The 19,420-nt window shown below is 31.1% G+C and overlaps 1 protein-coding gene across 3 annotated transcripts in view; it reads right to left on the bottom strand.

The window, feature by feature from the left end:
- The window catches only part of KrT95D (phosphofurin acidic cluster sorting protein KrT95D), a 168,716-nt gene that overhangs the window by 46,633 nt on the left and 102,663 nt on the right, over positions 1–19,420 (bottom strand). For 2 of the 3 annotated variants that reach the window (XM_065516005.1, XM_065516006.1), the window contains exon 3: positions 16,363–16,610. In XM_065516005.1, coding sequence (XP_065372077.1) covers positions 16,363–16,610 — 248 coding nt within the window. Of the gene's footprint in view, positions 1–16,362; positions 16,665–19,420 lie in introns of all 3 variants that reach the window. The other variant, XM_065516007.1, reaches the window with a different exon arrangement.

Below are 19,420 nucleotides of genomic sequence, written 5' to 3'. Positions count from 1 at the left end.
ATATTTTCTATATAAAGCATTTCTTGACATTGAATGCAACCAAGGAGTACTATGAACGAAAGCACAACCATGTGAGTACAAGTAAAAGATATTAAGTAATTTGTCCTTGTGCGAGATAAAAAGTATATTAAAAAAAATATAACATAAAGAACAAACAATCTCTTAATTTAAAAAGAAAAAGTATAATAAAATAAAAACAAAGTAATAAAAAAAAACAATCTTCATGTGAATTTCTGAATTTCTACACTCATCACATGCTGCACAAGTAAAATGACTTTAAGAAATCCTAATTAAAGAAATTTTAAATTAACCAAATTGGAAACAGTTTTAATCTTATTTGTTTTCAAAACTATGTTCATATAAAATAATTTTTGATTTAAAATACAGAAAATTTTAAATCAAAAACTCTCTATGTTAGAGTCAACAGAGACCTATACTGTTATATACAGCGTTGCCACTCATAAAATATTTTTCCTACCAAATTTCTAATTTAAAACTACCAAAGCCTACCAAAACCTACCAAATTTAAAATATTTGATAAATTCTATATGAATTCGTTTCAAAATTAATAGTTAACTTAAAATTATATTATTGCTGCTATAAAATTATCCAGAGGAAGAATGATATTGAAGCAGAGTTTAACACATATTATTAGAAAATAAAAGTTTTGAGAGCCCTTTGGCATTTTTTGAACTCAACCCTACTAAATAAATACACATTTACCTGACTAAACTAAATATTTTAGAAAATGCTATCTTCATATTTTGCAAATATGTAGTTTTATTATTTTGGCTTAACATAAGTAGTTTTTTCGTTATTATATTAATTAAATAAATATCGTACCAAAATACGACAAATATCGGAACAAACCAACCAAACTACCAAAAGTCAATTTGTTAACTTCAAACTACCAATTTTGGTCCAATTGGACCAAAGCGGCAACGCTGGTTATATACCAATAGATTCGTATTGACGTGGTCTTTCAGAATCTATTATGATTATTGATTATTTGAACTCCACAGTAAATAGTTATTTTTCAACGTAAAAATAAAAGTTCGCATTAAACTCTTAAGAAAAGAGTTTTAAATAGTCTCCATAAAAAAACTCATTTGAGGAATTTTATTTTTTTCGTCATAAAATCAAAGTTGTTTGAGGAGTTTTATTTGTCCAGTCAGAAAATAAAACTCTTTATATATATTTTCTACTTTTTTCAGTATTTTTCTTTATTGAGTCTATCTGATATAATGTGTGTGTAGTAATTAATTTGTTTAAGAAAAAAAAACAACAACAATTTATTAATAGGAATCAAACAATAACAAATTAAAATCCCACTTGTTTTTATTTTAGCGACAATTTATTCAATTGCAATGCAAGGTGCTTTACAAATTGTAATGATCTGACCGGCGCACAGTGGTACGGTTTCATAAATTTGTTTGCAAAAAGTAGAAGGAGTGCTCCTATGATAATAAAATTTGGTACACTTGGCTAGTATCATATAGAAAAGCTAAAAATTAAAAATGGTTCATATCGGATAGTCCCTAGGGGTACCTCCCCTACAAGGGTCCTTCCAAAATAACGTTGCATCAGTCATAAATTCTTAAATAATGCAGCGATCTTATTTAAATTTTACATATGCTAGTTCCAAGTGCCCAGATATCATACTACAAAGTATGAAGAAAATCGGTCCATATTTGAACCTAGTCCACATATAGGTCCCTTTCTGAAAATAGTTCAAAAGTCTATTTGCAAGTCTATCGTTCAAAACTCACATAAAAATAATAGTATCGTGATGAAATTCGACATAAGCAATATTTATATAAACCCAAATCTATCTGTTAAGTTTCATAAGGATAGGAGCATAATTGCTCCTATCCCCCATATGCAAAACCTTTTATTGTAAATATGCATTGCAATTTGTTGAAAATATTCATAAAAAATACGTGAGTTTTATCAAAAAATTTATAAGTTTATTCGGCGATCGCAAAAAGTCACAGAAATTTTTTACATAAAATGAAAGAAAATATTCCAAACTTTCATTTAGTAGTAGTACTAACACGGAGGTAGACCGAGCTAGCTTATTTTTTTTTCTAATGAAAACTACAAATGCTAAATATTTAAATATTTTTTCTTTCCTATTAAATTCAAAATATGTACTATATGTTAATAAAAATGCTCTAAAACTATTGGTAGTTGAAGCATATTTATTGTATAAACAACGGAAATGTAGTAAAATTTTCATCAGTTTTCGTTGTATAATATTTAGATAACTTTACCACACTCTTTTTTATACAAAATTTTATTTTTTTCGAAAACAAATCATGGTTTTCTACTAATAAAATATTTCTCTACAGAATTGCATCATTAGATTTCTAAAAAATAATTGTAAAAAAATAGACTTTTTGCCAAACAAAAAATACCACTGTGTCAATTTAAAATGAGTTTTATTTTATGAAGGGAAAAAATGAGTTTTTTTCTGACGGGAAAAATAAAACTCCTCAAATAAGTTTTGCATTTCTCAGGTTCTCTTTAAATTTCTGAGGAATCTTTGAAGCGGTTCTGAAGCAGTGATCGGCCCACATAGCCACCAAAATGCGAACATAATGTCAACAAAGTTCAGCAAAACAAATCAAATAAGAAACAAACAATTTACAATCCAGAGCTTAACGTGTTACAAAGAGAATAACATGCTATTGAAACCCATGTACTCTTTATACCGACCACTGTTCTAGTGTGTAATAATTCAATTGACAAATACTTATGTGCTATTTTTACTTTGTAGCTTATTGTTATTAAATCTCTCAATTCTTCAAAATAATAGGTCAAGTTTCAACAAAAACTGCATATATTCTTTCACTCATATTAGGATCATCTTACTATATTCAAAAAAAAACTTAAGAAGGATTCTCAACATTAACATAGAAATACATAAGTTTCTCATTGAAAATATATTCTAATATTTTTTCTTTTATGTTTCATTCTTTAAGGTTATTTGTAACTAAAATACTTCTTCGAGAGGAGAAAAAAATCGTACCTAGTTGTTGTCAATCCCAAACACACCTAAGTATCTATTGCTAAACCCACCAGATACATTCATTCATACATACAAGAAATGTAGTTAAAAGCACTCATCATCATTGTTCTTGTTTTATTCTTTTAGTCATTGTCATCATATTCCTTCGTCAAGTGTTTAATGACAAAATGCGTAAATTGTGTCAAGAAAAGACATAACAGGCAGGAAGGCAGCAAGCATTGCTTTTCTTCATCACCATCGCCATCATAGTATGATTATCACACTGTGACGCTGTCGTACACGTACTCGGTAACATCAATTCTCTGTCATATTAAGAGTACGAGTGAGAGTGACATGTACTTACTTAGTTGTGTATTTAGGTAGAAGTGTATCTATTGATTCTATTTCTTTTAAGAGATTTTTTTTATTATGTTCAAACTATGTATTGGTTTTTTTTTTATTTTTATGTTGCAAAAATATATAAAAATATTTAAGTGTTTTGTTTGTTTTTCTTTGCAACGCCTTGAAATACTTTTGGATGACTTCGGTCAGGTTGTTGTCTCTTAGAGGCGTTGTCAAGGTGTTATTAATGTGCTTTGTTTAAGTGTGATTGATTTGAGTTTCCCTTGGTTTAGGAAATATTAGAAGTGTGTGTATTCACATTAAATTTAAGCTACATTATTGTTTAGGTTATGTCGCGTAGAGGAGGAGCACTTAAATTTCCCATATTCATTTCGGGTATTTCGGTCTATTGAAATAGGAATCGGCAAAATTAAAAACTTAGTCCCCTCGATATAGTTTCTCAGTGATTTATGAGTTTGTATTCGTAATATATTCCAAGTTTGGCATAGTGTCCCTATGAAAGTGTTGACATATATAATGTATGTACCTCCTCTTTACACGCTCTACAGATAGTATCGTTAGATATATCCATGCGAGCTAGTTGAGACATTAGCTCTGTATTTCCAGTTAATACATTTACCAGACTGCTGAGTGTTGGTTTATTTAGGTTCAGAATCTTGTTTGCATTTTCTGAGTTTCCCCATAGAATGTCGGTTGTTCTGCCGACTGTAGATTTCTGCCATGTTTACTTATTGACCATACTTTAATCACGATCATTATAGTTTAGTGTAAGCTTCTCCAAGGCCTGATATAGACAATGATATCAAAACTAAGGATATTTTAGATTAAACAATGCGTCTTCCATGGGCCCATTGTAATACCCATATCTAACCAATTCTCAATAAAATTTTGCGGTCAGCCAGGTCCGGGTAGTGGTGGAGTAGGTACTTCACTGTTTTCATCAGAATAACTAATACAGAAGTCTATATATGGGAGATATATTAGACGGTGAAACGTGATCACTGCCACCAAATTCCGTAGTCGATCACTCCATATGTTAGATCGTTTAGCTCTTGTCGTCGCACAAGTGGTCTCAAGTGACCATCTAGTTTCTAGTCAACTCTGAAACCATTGTTTGCACGATTAGAGCGGTACACCAATCAATTGGTTAATCTAATTTCCAAGAGTGATGGTCCTGCTTAGATCAATGAATCCGCAATCCAATTTCCAGGAACATTTTGGTGTACGGTACTCAAAAAAGTTCAACTTAAGAATGTCCCGACATCTCGTTGAATGATGCCCAGCATTTTCCGTATAAGACTTTGGGGGCATGACTATCAGTGTAAATCCGAATCAATGTAGTCTACCCAAGGCAGAGATTTTGGGCTGGAGAACGCTACACAGATCCGGTAGTCTCAAAGATACACGCGTAACTGAGCAATATAAAAGCGTCACCCACACCCACCTTCGATTTCGAGCTATCAGTGAAGATCTCAAATGGGTTATCCTGAAGGAATTGTATCCCAACATCCGTGATTGCATCATTAAAGCCATTGTCGAAGAAGGGTCCTAGTCTATTTAAACAATCCAATATGGTCCCATTGCTGAATTTCATTCGGTTACATACGTCAGTAGTACCGCTTCTGGTCAAAAGGTTAATTTAAAGGTCTTTAGATTGTGTGGTCTTGATAATATTGCAGACGTTTGAATTAACTTCCGAATTTGATTTTAAGGATTGTGTTAAAAAATATCGTTGAAAGTGAAATACTATCAGTGGACAAATCAATTTACTTTATTTATTTATGTTTATTGCAAACAACTGCAATCTTGGAAATACTCTCATCATCATGATGATATGAAAAGTAATAAAACATTTTGTAAATCCTCTCGTATCAATGATTCAATAAAAACAAATTATTACACAATTTCATATAATAATGTAATAAAATTGATAATTATTACATATAACAATTTATTGCTTCTTGTATTGCATCATATCCCGAAAACTATACACTTCCTTAACCAAAAAAAAATTTTTGTAATTTGTAAAAAATTAAAAATAAAATCTTTTTTTTACTAAATGAGTCATGGTATTTCAAAATCTAAACACTTCCTATTTTGTTACCAACATGAGACTAAGAGACAGCCAAACAGGCAGTTAGGCAGATAAACAGCTAGACATACCACAACCTACCTATAAAACCGAAATAAAAACACATCATAATTACGAAAATTATCTAAACGAATCTTTTGCTACTTGTCAACGTGTAATAAATAAGCAAAAAGAAAACTCCCAAAATTGACTGTGTAGTACCACTCAAACTCACATACACTTAACATTAATGGGCCAATATGAACGAACACACTTATAAAACTCCACATATATACAATTTGTATCTAAAATTTATACAGAGCATTTCAGTTTTGAGGATAATTATGAGCACAAAAAAGTGTAAAATTTCGTATATTCCTGCACGCACGTAAATACTTCACAAACAAATCTAAAAACATGAATGAAATTTTAAAATTTAGACACTTAAAAAAAGCGCTAAATTTTACACTTAATTATACATATTTTTCACTCTGCAACAGTTGCTGTGAGAAATAAATTGTAACACGAAGTTGGGCTGACTGGCCGCTGGCACCAAAGGAATGAATAAGAGCTATTATATTTTGTAATATTTTTAATTAAACATTTTGAGTGGAGCACTATTTCAGATATTTCGTGTATGGAAAACAATTAGTCTATTCATTTGCCTGATATTTTGAAATACTTGTTTTAGCTTTTCCATTGAAGATTTGCAAAAATATTTACACGGAATATTTACACTGTACTATAAAATAAAGCAATACTGTACTATAATATAAACAAGATAATTAGTGTAGATTGATAAGATATCCCCAAAATAATGTTTTTTTTTGATTCCTAACATTTCGCAAAGTCAAAATCGATTTTGATTTTTTAAAATAATATGAAATTAGAAATTAAGTTCTCAAAAATTTCGAAATTCGCTTTAGTTTGTATTTTATTGTATATATTTGTTTTTAATAATTTATATGTCATATTGAAGGGTACATATCTGTAATTTATTCTCAATTAGTTATTGAACAACAACGTTTTTTTTTTGCTTCGAAAATGTCGAATTTTGTGCCAACAAAGCGTCATATGCAGGAAGTTTTGCTTTACTTCTTTAATTTGAAAAAAAGTGACGCTGAAGCTCTCCGATTACTCGCCGTAATCTACAGTGAATGTGTTTAATCGGTTTCAACGAGCGAGAGATGGTTTGTGCGGTTCGGAAGTTATGATTTTGACACGGAAGACAAAGGTGCCCAGGTCAGCCAAAAAAGTTTGAAGACCAACAATTGGAGCTATTACTCCATGAAGATTGTTGTCAAACTCAACAAGAGCTTGTAAAATCATTGGGAGCTACTTCAACAGTCTTACTCAAGTGGGTACGGGGACACGGAGATACTACGGGCAACTGCGAGAAAAAAGGCGCCATGCTACTTGACAGAGACACATGTAGATATCCTATGTGGGATTCCGTTATCAAAACGCAAGCTACAAATTAGTAACTTATACTATGAGCTCGCTCAGACGAGATGGGGTTGTGAACCCACATGCACCATAACCAGAACGATAAGGCCCCGAATAAATCGTGGACAAACAACATATCTTCGTGACTTGACACGCTCACAATTCAGTGGTGTAATGTCAGTCATAACCTGACACTGCACTTTTGGCAACGACGCGAGGAGACTAAGCTTGACCTACAACGACTTCTGCAGAAGTTGTCAAAACGAGGAGGAGAATGAGATCATTTTTCATCTTCTTTGTCACTGTCCGGCATTAGGAGATCTACGCATTCTGGGTTTCTGCACTCATATGAATGATTGTCACAAACATATATTTGTTTACTGTAAACATATATATATGGTTGATACAATCATGTGAATCGTAAATTAACCATATTATGGTTACCACAATCATGTAAATGGTTACTGTGACTATAATATAGTTAAACAACTTGTAACAATATTGAAATGGTTACAGTAACCATGCCCAACTATATTTTTTCTCTGCGTGTGGGACATCGTTCCCTAAACAGTCTTTCTGAGCTCTCGAATATCAGACTAGAGGACATTAATGCCTTTATAAAGATTAGTAATTGGTTAAAAAGACCACACAACTCATTGGTACGCAATTTTAAAAATCTGCTCCCTCTCTCTTTCTTCGGACATCTTCCTCTTAACTTTTCATTTCTATCTGTCCCAATAGGTGCTGCTTGAACCCACGTGAGCTGCTCTTTTTTTCTTCACTTCGCGGCTGCCTGGAAACCTTACCATACCTAACTCAATCAGCAATTACAAAACGTTTGCAAGCATCAGGATTCATCCAAAGGCAGGGAATTGAAGTTGAGAGTCCTTGAAAGATGACTTTGTATGTCTGAAATGCAGCTTAAACGTTATAAAAGAAAATCATTTTTGCACCGAATCATTACTTGCGGTGAAAAATGGATCAATTACGATAACCCGAAGCGTAAGAGATCGTATGTGAAGCTCGGTCAACCAGCCGAATTGACACCAAAGCCAAATATCCATGGCGCTAAGGTAACGATATGCACCAAAAGAGTCCTATCTATTATGAGCTGCTAAAATCTGGCCAGACCATCACAGGGAACCTGTACCGTACGCAACGTATTCCTTTGAAGCGACAATTGGCCGAAAAAGCCCAGAATATGCGGCCAGACATGATACCGTAATATTCTATGACAACGGTAGGCCATATGTTGGGAAGTTTTGCCTCACCCGCCTTATAGTCCAGACCTTGAACCCTCCGACCACTTTTTGTTTCGATCGATGCAGAACGCTTTCTCTGGGATACGCTTCACTTCAGAACAGAATATCCGAAATAGGCTTAATTCGTTCTTGGACTGAAAAGATGAGGAGTTGTCTTGGCCCAGAATACATATGTTGCCAGAAAAATGGCAAAAAATCATAGCAATGGCCAATACTTTGAATAAATTTATATTGTACAAATGCTTCAAAAAGAGTTAAAAATTTTAAAAAATACCGCATTTTTAAGTCATACACCTAATATATTTGTGAACTTTTGGAAATATTTTTCATTTTGTTTGGGAACAACGAAGAAAGGTAACTGGCAATCCTGTCACTGATTCTGAATAAGATGCATCAGGAAATCTTCAATTTCTCTACTCCGAAAAAATAGCACAATATTTATAGAATATTTATTCAAATGAACACTATTATTGTTGAACAATTTGATTTGATAAAAATAGGGTTTATTACGACTCTTTACCTTTCGAAAGGGAGACATTGGAGAACAATTGATATTTTTAAATATATTTAATAATGTGATAATCGATCGTAATGTACCAATCTTGAATAAGGAAGTTATAGTATAACAAATTAATATAGCGGAAATTACATTACCACACAAGATAACGGGTATAAAAACAAACTATGAAACTCCAGATTGCGATACCTCCCATTTTTTGTACAACTGTATACATAAATATATCCTTTACAAACATTAACACGAAGTCTGGTTATGTGTTAACTAATAGTTATACTGTTGGTTAAAATTATTTTTGTATGAAAACTGACAGTACAACTATTAGTTAACACATAACCAGACTTCGTATTACTGGGGGTTAATCACTTAAACGAATTAACACAGAGAAAACTGATTAGTAGTAGCAACCGATTAGATGTAGCCAATCGAATGATTCTGCCTTAGTGACCGAATTTTACAGCAGTGGCTGCACAATTTTAGAAGGAGTAACAAAAGTTTGGTTGCTTTAACCGAAATTCTTCTCCATCAACAGACTTTCTGTTTATAGAACCGATACATTTTATGTGTGCAACCGAATCATTCGATTGGTAACAAATTCGGTTGATACTACGAACCTGTTTTCTCTGTGTAGTTGTAGGAATTTGTCCAAATACTTAATATAAAAAGGGTGAACTGTATCTACAAAACTACTTAAGAATGCATACATATGTATTTATGTAAAAAGAAAATCCAGAAAACCAAAAAAAAAAAAAATCTATTTTTAGAAAGTTCACATAGAAACATAAGAACAGATTTATTTTTCTTTGGCATTTAAACAGAAATAAAGAAAATATAAAAATAACATAGAAAAATGGGATAGAAAGTGTGAAAAATGCTTAAGATAATTTTCAACTGCTAGAGTAGAGCTGGCACATACCGCCAGTGTTATTACACACATTATCATATTAAATACCACTACATCATTTTCACTGTGTACTACACTCTGAAAATATCTTCCTGACTTCTTCATGTATATTTTTTTTTTTTGTTGCAGAGGCTTATTATTCTCCAGAATTTAACATTACAATGAATGAAAATTGATGTGAATGAAAACATCTGTTTCATTTACTCGTCTCATTCCAAAAGTATATTTTTTTTTTTAGTTTTCAATTTGTTTTGCGGGCGTGTATAAATCGTTTTAGATTCTTTGTCCGTTTATTTTAGGAATGAAAAATATTTTTCTATTTCTTTTTGATGGTTGACTTTTTAGATGTTTATAATGGAAAACATTGCAGCAAACATATTAAACGTATTAAAAATGTATTATTTCAGAAATTTTCTATATGGGTTTTTTTGTTTTATTTTTTCTGTTTATATTTGTTTTTATATTGGTTATTGATGGCTATTTTGTTGCGCGTTTGACGTCAAAGTACCCTCAAACCATTGCAACAACCTCAAGTATTTGGAAATTATTTATAATACGAAAATATATTAAGTGGATTATTTGGAAGGAATACGAAAAACAAATCAGTTTTTAAACGTTAAATCAAAAATTAATTAAATGGGTATATAAAAAAAAAACTACGTCTAGTTTATTGTCTATATTTGGATTGTCATTAAAATTACTTTTATCACGGTCATTTAATGTTCAAATATCAATTGTTATAATCAATTTACACCTACAAACTATTAGCTACACGTGATCTCATCTTTAACTAATTGAAACTAGTCAATATAAATTCCCTTTAACAGGTCTTTTTAGAAAAACTTACACAAAACAAATCTTTAAAGTGCTGTGAAGACATTCAATATAAATTCCCTTTAACAGGTCTTTTTAGAAAAACTTACACAAAACAAATTCTTTCAAACAGAGAAATCATTTATTTGTATTATAAATTCTGTGAAAATTGGGTTAATTTCTTATTTATTTCAAATACTTTTACTTTGTCACGCCCATTAGAAATCAGCTGGCGGACACTTTATTGATGTTTCAGATTGATCATATTGGCCCAATTCCAAAATTTAAATTTCTTGACAAATTGTTTCGAAGTTGAATAAATTTAAGTGATGAATTAAATTTTTCATTAAGTAGACATGGCTATTGAAAAGGTTCAATGGTCTTTTGTTTAATAAAAATTTTATGTATTCAGAAAATTATCTTATATTTTCTAAATAAGTCAACTAATAATTTTTAGTTGACTTATTTACCCAGTTAACATTCAGGTGCGATTTTAAATTGACAATTATTTCACATTTCTCAAACTACACACTTTATAGAATGATCTGAATTGCCTTCTCAGGAAAAGAGCAATCGAGAAAACAATTTTTTTCAAAAGTTAATTGAAAAATTAAAATTTTTAATTTTAGGTTTGAAAAAGATGAAAAAGATTTGATGCCAAATTATGAAAATGTAATTTTTCAAATTGTATTAAAATGTGAAATTTAAAACCTTTGAGAATTTGTTTGTTACCAATTCATAAACGGTTCCTCCTCCGGAAAATTTTCACGAGAATTCTCGGGAATATACTATATTTAGAAATTCCCGGAAAATGTTTGTTGGCATATTTCGAAATTTCTTTATAAGTCTTCATTTTAAAATTACAGTTAGGTACATTGATTTATCACCAATAAAATAATTCAATAATATTTTTAGATTTTTTGATTCTAGCAACGAATTTATGTCACCCCAACTAAAATTGTTCACCCAGTTCAGCCTCTACGACTGAATCAATGGATTATAAATACATACAAATTGAAATTTTAAGTTCTTAAAGGGATTATTAAAGAGCTTAACATTACAACGTCTAAGAATATACATATTTAGAGATAGTAATGATAATAAACAAATATTCAAATAAGTCGGTCCTCTTAAATATTCCAATAAAAGTAATAAAACTACGAGTGTGAGAAGCATGTTCAAATACTCGTATTATAAATCATTAAAAATTGTTGGACCAACATTGGACAACTAAAAATATCTGTTAAAATACAAGCAAAAGTTTATGAAATCTTCACTTGTTCTCGGGAATAAACCAATTTCTTTATAATTTCCCGGGAATGAATTACGAACCCCAATCCCATGCCTTCCCAAATAGCCGTGACAGTAGGGAACCTATATTTCCCGGTCTTTTTCCATTGCCGGAAAAACAATAAATAATGTTCATTCCAGGGAATTCTCATGGAATTTGTCAAGAAAAAACCCAAAACTACTTCCGTCGAACTGTTCAAAGTCGGTTTGAGAAGTCACAGAGATCTAGAGATGGTTTGTAAAGAAAAATTACGACTAAAATTGGCTTTTTTGAGTCCAGTCAACTTGGAGTTGGAGAAACTTGACGAACTAACATTAGTAAATGCTACCGGGCGAAGCCGGGGCGGTCAACTAGTTTACAATAAAATCTTGTTATACTTGGGTTCCCCGATAGACCAGTCGATAGTGTGCTGAACTATTAATCTGAGGGTTGCGGGTTCGATTCCCGCCAGAGACTCTGGGTGTAACTGCAGACAAGCAAAACGCTTTGCAGTTTGTGTTTGTTTTTAAAACAAAAAAAAAAAAAACAAGATCACTTATCATTTACAGAAAAGCCGCCAAAAAAATTCATCTTTCACCACAAAATTTTAAACAGCTTTCAAGCATATTATTTGAATTAACAGTTTTGATTATTGTTTTAGATCAGACATGCGCAGCCCATACCACAATTGTGGAAAATCAAATCACACGTATTCTTATGCTCTTACATGTTAGTAGTCGTTGTCCACTCAACGAAACAACTAGGAATACGCATGAGCACTGGTGTATGACTTTTTCTTTATTATTTCAGTTTTTGTATTTTTTTGTTTGTAGGCGCACTGAATAATATAAAGAATTGAATGTGTTGGTGAGAGTAAGTGTATTGGTGAGAAAATTATTTTTTGCGCATGTCTGTTTTAGATGAAAAAAAAGAGCACAGTGGCTCAAAGTAAATCGTAAGAAATAAATAACTTCTCAACTGCAGATCATATTTCATTTAAACTTTGAACAACCAATAGAAAAAGCGTTGGACTTTCAGAATATTTCTTTTAGGTAAGTATAAGTTTTAGGCAGAAATTGTGCTAAACTTGACCATCTCATATGTGAAAAACATATCTGATTTTTTAACTTTTGCAAATATGAAGAAAGATAAAGAACAATCATGCATACTCGATTAAGTTCCAAGACCGATGTTGCAAACCTTGGGCCATCTGTGATTAAACCAATTCGGTCCCACTGTGACGTGAACATTTTTTTTCATCAACTTTTCATATAAATTTGGAATTATCCCAGCAGTTCTGGTTAACTGTCGTAAACTAGTTATTGTACCTATCATTTAGGGTCTCCATTAGTAAGACTGACCCTATATAGATTACAAAGGAACTGTTTAATAGCTGGTCCAAAGTATTCAACACATGTGATTCATATAGTCAGTTTAAAAGACACCTCCTAGACAGTCCAACAAACGATTGCTTGTAAACAAACCTTCCTCCGACTATTTTGTGCTTACGTTAATGGCAACAATCTTCCATATACCAGCTAGAATAGGTCTGTCAAATATCCTTGATACCGGACTACGAAAAAAAGTTACCGACTCTAGATTACTTGGCGTAAATAAAATAACTAGAATACAAAATTATTTTCAACGTCATTTTCAAGTCAGTGGTTCCCAAGTAATGATTCGGTGCATAAATGATTCGTTAGTACAAAATTCGACATTTTCGAACCAAAAAAAACTTTATTGTTTACAATTGAACATTAGTTCAATAACTAAGTGAGAATAAATGAAAGATATGTACTATGGTATTCAAATTATTCGATTTTTCTTTTGTTCGAATAAAACGAATAATTCGAATAAGAGATTTTAACTTGGTCGAATAATTCGATAACACGTTTAAAATTTATCGAATTATTCGAATAATTAAATTTTTTTTAAACAGGTAAAGAATGAAGTTTTGATGTAGGTTTTTTAATACATATTTTATTGTTAAAGAAAAACAATAAATAACTTTAAAGTTAACAATTTAAATATAGATAATGTTAAAAATACATTCGATAACAAAGTCCACCATTAAATTTTCATCAGAAATATTCTGATCAGATTCCCTCCCGAACAATCTACAAAACAATTGACTAGCAAGCACTTTAGTTTCCGTTTTGGAGCTATGGACATGATCTTGAATTCAAGTACAATACAACTGTATTAAGAACTTTTTTATGTCGTTCATAAATTCGGTTTTTAAAATGAGTAACAAATTCTTTAGTAAATGAATTATTCACTTTTTCAAAATTATGTATAACAAATTGTATTATACCCGCAAGCTCTATCAACGTTGCCGAATCTTTGCTTAATTTAGTGATCTTAAGGAATTACACAAATCTGTCCAAAGTATGATATCATTGCATAATTGAAGCAATTATAAATACGCAAAAAGTTTATTACCATGTTAGACAAAGATGTCCAACGATGTTTAATATCATGTATAAGACGAACTCCATGTTTTTCTTGCAACAAAACGTAAGTAAATGTTTTGCAACACTTACGTACACGGTAAGATCTTGGCCTTCGTCTATTTTAAAGTAATCATTATAAATGTCATCCTAAATATCACTTTCGACGACCGTTTCAAAATCACATTCACCATCACTTTCAACATCACTTTAATCTAAGTTAATATTTTGATTATTAATTGCGATTCTGCTAATATTTCGCCAGTATATGTTCACACCACGGCCGCCCTGTCATGTTTAGACCCTAAAATTTCTGTTTCGAAATCAATTCTAAAATCATTCAGTAATTTTTACTAAATAACAAATATTTTATTCCGCACCTTTTAATTTCATTGGTTCAAGTCCTAATTAAACATTTTGAAAGTCTTGTTTTCAGAATTGTAACTTCTTGCAGTAATATTTATATATTTATAGAAGGAGCTATCGGACCACTCATCTACAGTGATCGAAAGACTCACTTTAGTTATTTGTCGAGTTTCAGAAACAATACAATTTTTGTAAGTCATTATAACTTATTTAAATTTGGAATTATGACAAATTTTAAGCAATTTAATAAATTTAAATATGTATGAACATTTATTCGTTTTATTCGATTATTCTACATGAAATTGTTCGAATTATTCGCTACTCGAAAATTTTAATTTTTATATTGTTCGAATAATTATTCGTAAGAAATTGTTCGAATTAATCGAACGATCATTACTCGAATGAACACCCTAATATGTACCCTTCTAAGTGATATTTAAAAACAAAAACCGCGTTCAAAAAATACGTCTCTATTGTAAATCCAGCAGTTTTAAGTCATAAACAAAGGCGTACTTAGTGACAACTGATTCTCCAATATATTACTGCTGGTATGTAAAATAACTACTTTCTAAAGTACACTACAAAGTAAATGTTTAAAGTGTCTAAACTCTAGATTACTTAGAAACACTAAAGTGCCAATTGACTTCACGCTATATTACTTGGGATGTATAAGGTAACCAATTGACTTCTCCCTTGTAGTGTAGTGTCAAATGACCCAAAATATATAAATTGCAGTCAGCCAAGTAGCCAGACATTAATGCAAATTTCAGTTTATAAGGGACACATTGATTACTTTTAGAACTACTGGGATAGTCTATGAATATAGTTAAGTCAAGTTAACTTTGTTATTGTATTGTTTTTCATTTTGCGGTTTCTTGTTTGTAACTTTCAGTAACCACACAAATCCAGTGAATACATTTCATGCACCTTGTACATTCAACATTCATTCAACACATTGTAATCGTTATATTCTATTTGTGTTTTGTTAGTTGATTTTCCTATACTTTTCGAAAGAATTTCTTTTTTTTTCAACTTTTGTGCAAAGTTCGTTTGATGGTATTTATTCAGGTAAATGTTTTTAAGTTGGTTAGTTGAATGCATTAGCGGCGTTGCAAGCGCTTATTTGAAAATAGTAGCAGCGGTTGGTAGTTGACAGTTATTTTTAGTTTAATGTTAGTTTACGAGTGTGGAAAACTTTTGAGAATTTGTAACGATTTTGGTTACAATGGCGAAGAATTTTGTAAAAAAGGTAGTTTTTGGAAATGAAAGGAATATAATCTTATTGATTGGCATAGTAGCAGGCAGATATGTAAAAAAAAGTTTTAAGGGGAAATTATTTATGACATAATAGTAATAAATAACTAGTTGCATGAAAAAGGGCTGTTGTTAAAATGTAACATTCATATTGTGTCTGACCTTTGTCATTATTTTCGTATTGAAACAAAATGATTTTAATTATGCTAACAATAAACACTGCATTTCTGTAAATTATTCAGGATTTATAAAAAAACCCTCCCTCCTACTATTCATATTTTCTTAATTAAATATTCCCGCAAAAACATTTTAATATAATGTTATTTCTATTGAAGTTTAAACAAAATAAATAGTAATTAATTTAGAATTTTAAGGAAACTCTCAGGATTTCTGTTGATGACATTTTCCATTAAAATTTCATAATGTGGTTCATTTATTAAACAAAAGTTTATAAAACTTTTCTTCAGTGACTGATAGCTACTACAGTTTTTGACAAGTAAATTGAAAAAAGTATTCATTTTTAAACACTACATTATAACAAATGTTTCCTTTGCGCATTTCATATTTTTTTTTAAACATCAATTTAAATTAAAAATTAAAAAAATCAATAATCCGTATTATAATAATTGTACATACCTGCCAAGAGTACGCTATTGTTATTTTTATTGTCATGATCAACTGGTATGGACGAAACACGTTCGGCACGTAGACAAGCAACAGTTGTACCAGGACGACCGTTTTTACCGGATGCTGTCAATTCTACTGTCATATCCATTGATTTCTGTAGTACCGCATCCATGCGTATGAAGCCTTCAGCTAAAGTTTTATAACCCAATATGGTGCGTGATTTGTATTTTTTGCGTCTTTGCAACAAGATGACCAGTCTGTGGGGAGGGTGATGAAAGGAGAAGAAAGGCAAATTGTAACCATAACGTGTACTAGAGTTTTTTTCATTTTAAATTTAGTTTTTTTTTGTGTTTTTTATTTAACATTTTTGTTTATAGTTGTTGGCACAAACGTTTAGGGAAATACATATACCACTCATTTGGGGTAGTAGCAGTTTTATTTTTGTTGATTTAATTGATTTGTTTTTATGGAGAATTTTCCAAAAAAGAAATAAATTTTATATAAAAAAGGAAATAGTACCTATACATTATAAAATAAAGCTTAAAGATATTGAAAGATGCTGGAAATAACATAACGATTTTAAGAGAAATGATCTATGTAACGAACAATGAGAAGATTTTTAATAAGGAAAAAATGATAAGAGCTGGTTATATAGTTACTCAGAGTAACTCTGGTTCTACTCGGGAAAAATTTCACGAAAATTCCCATGAAATTTCATTTAGAAATTTCCAGGAAATTATTTTAGAACAGATTATTTCGAATCTAATGATTGGACTATTTCCATAAATTTTGTCTAAGCAATTGGCATAAATGAATTATTACTGAAATAACTGAATTTTTGTCACCACAACAGACAAATTCTGACTGAAATTAAATAAAAACAGAAACAACAAAGTTTTTTTTTGATTCGAAAATGTCAAATTTTGTGACAACAAAGCATCATAGGGACTGAGATCGAAAAAACCTTAACATACGCTTTACATTAAAAATTTTAACTCAAGTACTATTTAATTTTTTTTTTATGAAGTTACCTTTTTAAAGCAATTCATATTTTGAACAAAATCCAACTTGGTCCTAGAACAAGTTGGTCAAACAATCAAAGGTCTGCCGTCAAACTAATTCCAATGTTATTAAATATGCAGTTACGTCAAAAGAAGCCAATCATTTGTTACACAGGGCTTTATAAATACCGAAATTTACATCAAGGAATATTTACAAAAGAGGATGCTTCCATTCATACGACTTTTTAATGTGTCCATTTATTTTTGGCCTGATTTGGCATCCTGTCACTATGGTAAGCAAGATCTTGAGTGGTAAAAGAACAATAATGTGTTATTAGTACCAAGAGAGGCAAAACCTCCAAACAAATCCCGGGAATGGAATACACTAAACTATTTAGTTATTATACAATAAGTAATTTGTTTGTTTTAAATATATTGGACTTGCAAATTGATATGATGATTGGGGGTTTTGCTCTATTAAGTATTATCTTTAATGTCACCTACAAAACAGCTGGCAAAAAAATAACTCCATTTAACTTTAAATGAAACACAACATATCTTCACATCAAATTCTATAGCTAAACTTTCATGTCAAAAAGTTAAGGATACAGCCTACCAAAGATACCCTAAATTAAATTTATCTCTCGCAGTTCTCTTACTCTTCCATTACTTTGATTTGAAATTTTTCTTTGGCCAATTACCAACATTTTCTTTTAGTAAACCAACTCAACAAAAGGCTTTTTGGTATCATCCATTTATCATCAAGTCTGCATAAAATCTAAAATTCATCCCCTTCTTAGCGGGTTGTTGTTTGAAACAACTCAACTACAAAAAAAAAGAATTAAACCATAGACATTGAAGTTTGTAATTAGTTTTTGTTTCTTTAGCTGAAACATAATCAAATTACCAATTAGCCTTGTATGTTAAAAAAATAAAAATAAAGATGAAACGTGTTTTTAACTAGACTGTCTATTGATAACACTGATGCACAATCTAATGACGAACGAATTGACGTACATAATTACATTGGGAACATTCAACATTAAGAGATGAAACTCGTTTAAGAATTTCCAGTGACTGTAATGTTTCAACGACAACAGCCCAGATATGAGTTAAAACAAATGTCAATTAAATTTTATGTTATTATGTGTAACGCTGTTCTATTTGCATCATGATTCATAAACAAAAGTCAGTAAAAATACGAGGATTGTAAGTTTAATCAAACAAAATGGCTGGATCTGGTTTCTTGAAAAGAAACAACACCATGCTACAGAAAGGTTACATAATTGACAAATCGAATTCAATGAAATTTCGGACGGGGCATGGTCTGGACTAAAAGGCGGATGAGGCAAAACTTTCCAACCACTTCATTCTAAATACTTTTTAATAGGTATTGCAACATGTGGCCGAGCGTTGTCATGATGGAATATTACGGTTTCCTGCCTGGCCACATATTCTGGGTGTTGCTCACTTCAAACGAATCGGTACAAGTTCCCTGTAATGGTCTGGTCAGATTTCAGCAGCTTATAATGCTCCAACCAAATACAGAGAATTACCTAAGCACCATGGATATATGGCTTTTTTAGTGTCGATTCGGCTGGTTGGCCGGGCTTCACATTAGATCTCTTAGGCTTCAGGTTATCGTAGTGCATTCATTTTTCGTCGCACTCTTCATTTTTCGTTCATATTTCAGTTTGATGGTACTATATATCTCGATTTTTATTTTAACCATTTCAGTGGTTTTGTCGAATATATTCGACATTATAACATACTCGGTTTCTATGCGCTTTTACTGTATAATAGTTTTAAATAAAAGACAGACACAGACAGACTTTGGAGCAACCAAATACAAAAAATTTTATTTTTCCCGGATTCAGCGTATTCAATTAACATAAATATAAATGTTCATACTTTTAGCTCGACCAAAATTATTTTTGACCCTGAAAGGGTTAAAATAATCATTAAGATTCACTACCGATTCGAAACGGTGAATGGTAACGATAAAGCTAACTTGTATTATTTCGGTAACGGAAATTGCAGTTATTTCGGTAGCGATAGCTAAATTA

The sequence above is a fragment of the Calliphora vicina genome, chromosome 1, assembly GCF_958450345.1.
Source record: "Calliphora vicina chromosome 1, idCalVici1.1, whole genome shotgun sequence".
Taxonomy (NCBI): Eukaryota; Metazoa; Arthropoda; class Insecta; order Diptera; family Calliphoridae; genus Calliphora; species Calliphora vicina.
This window is presented reverse-complemented; position numbering and strand designations above follow the sequence as displayed.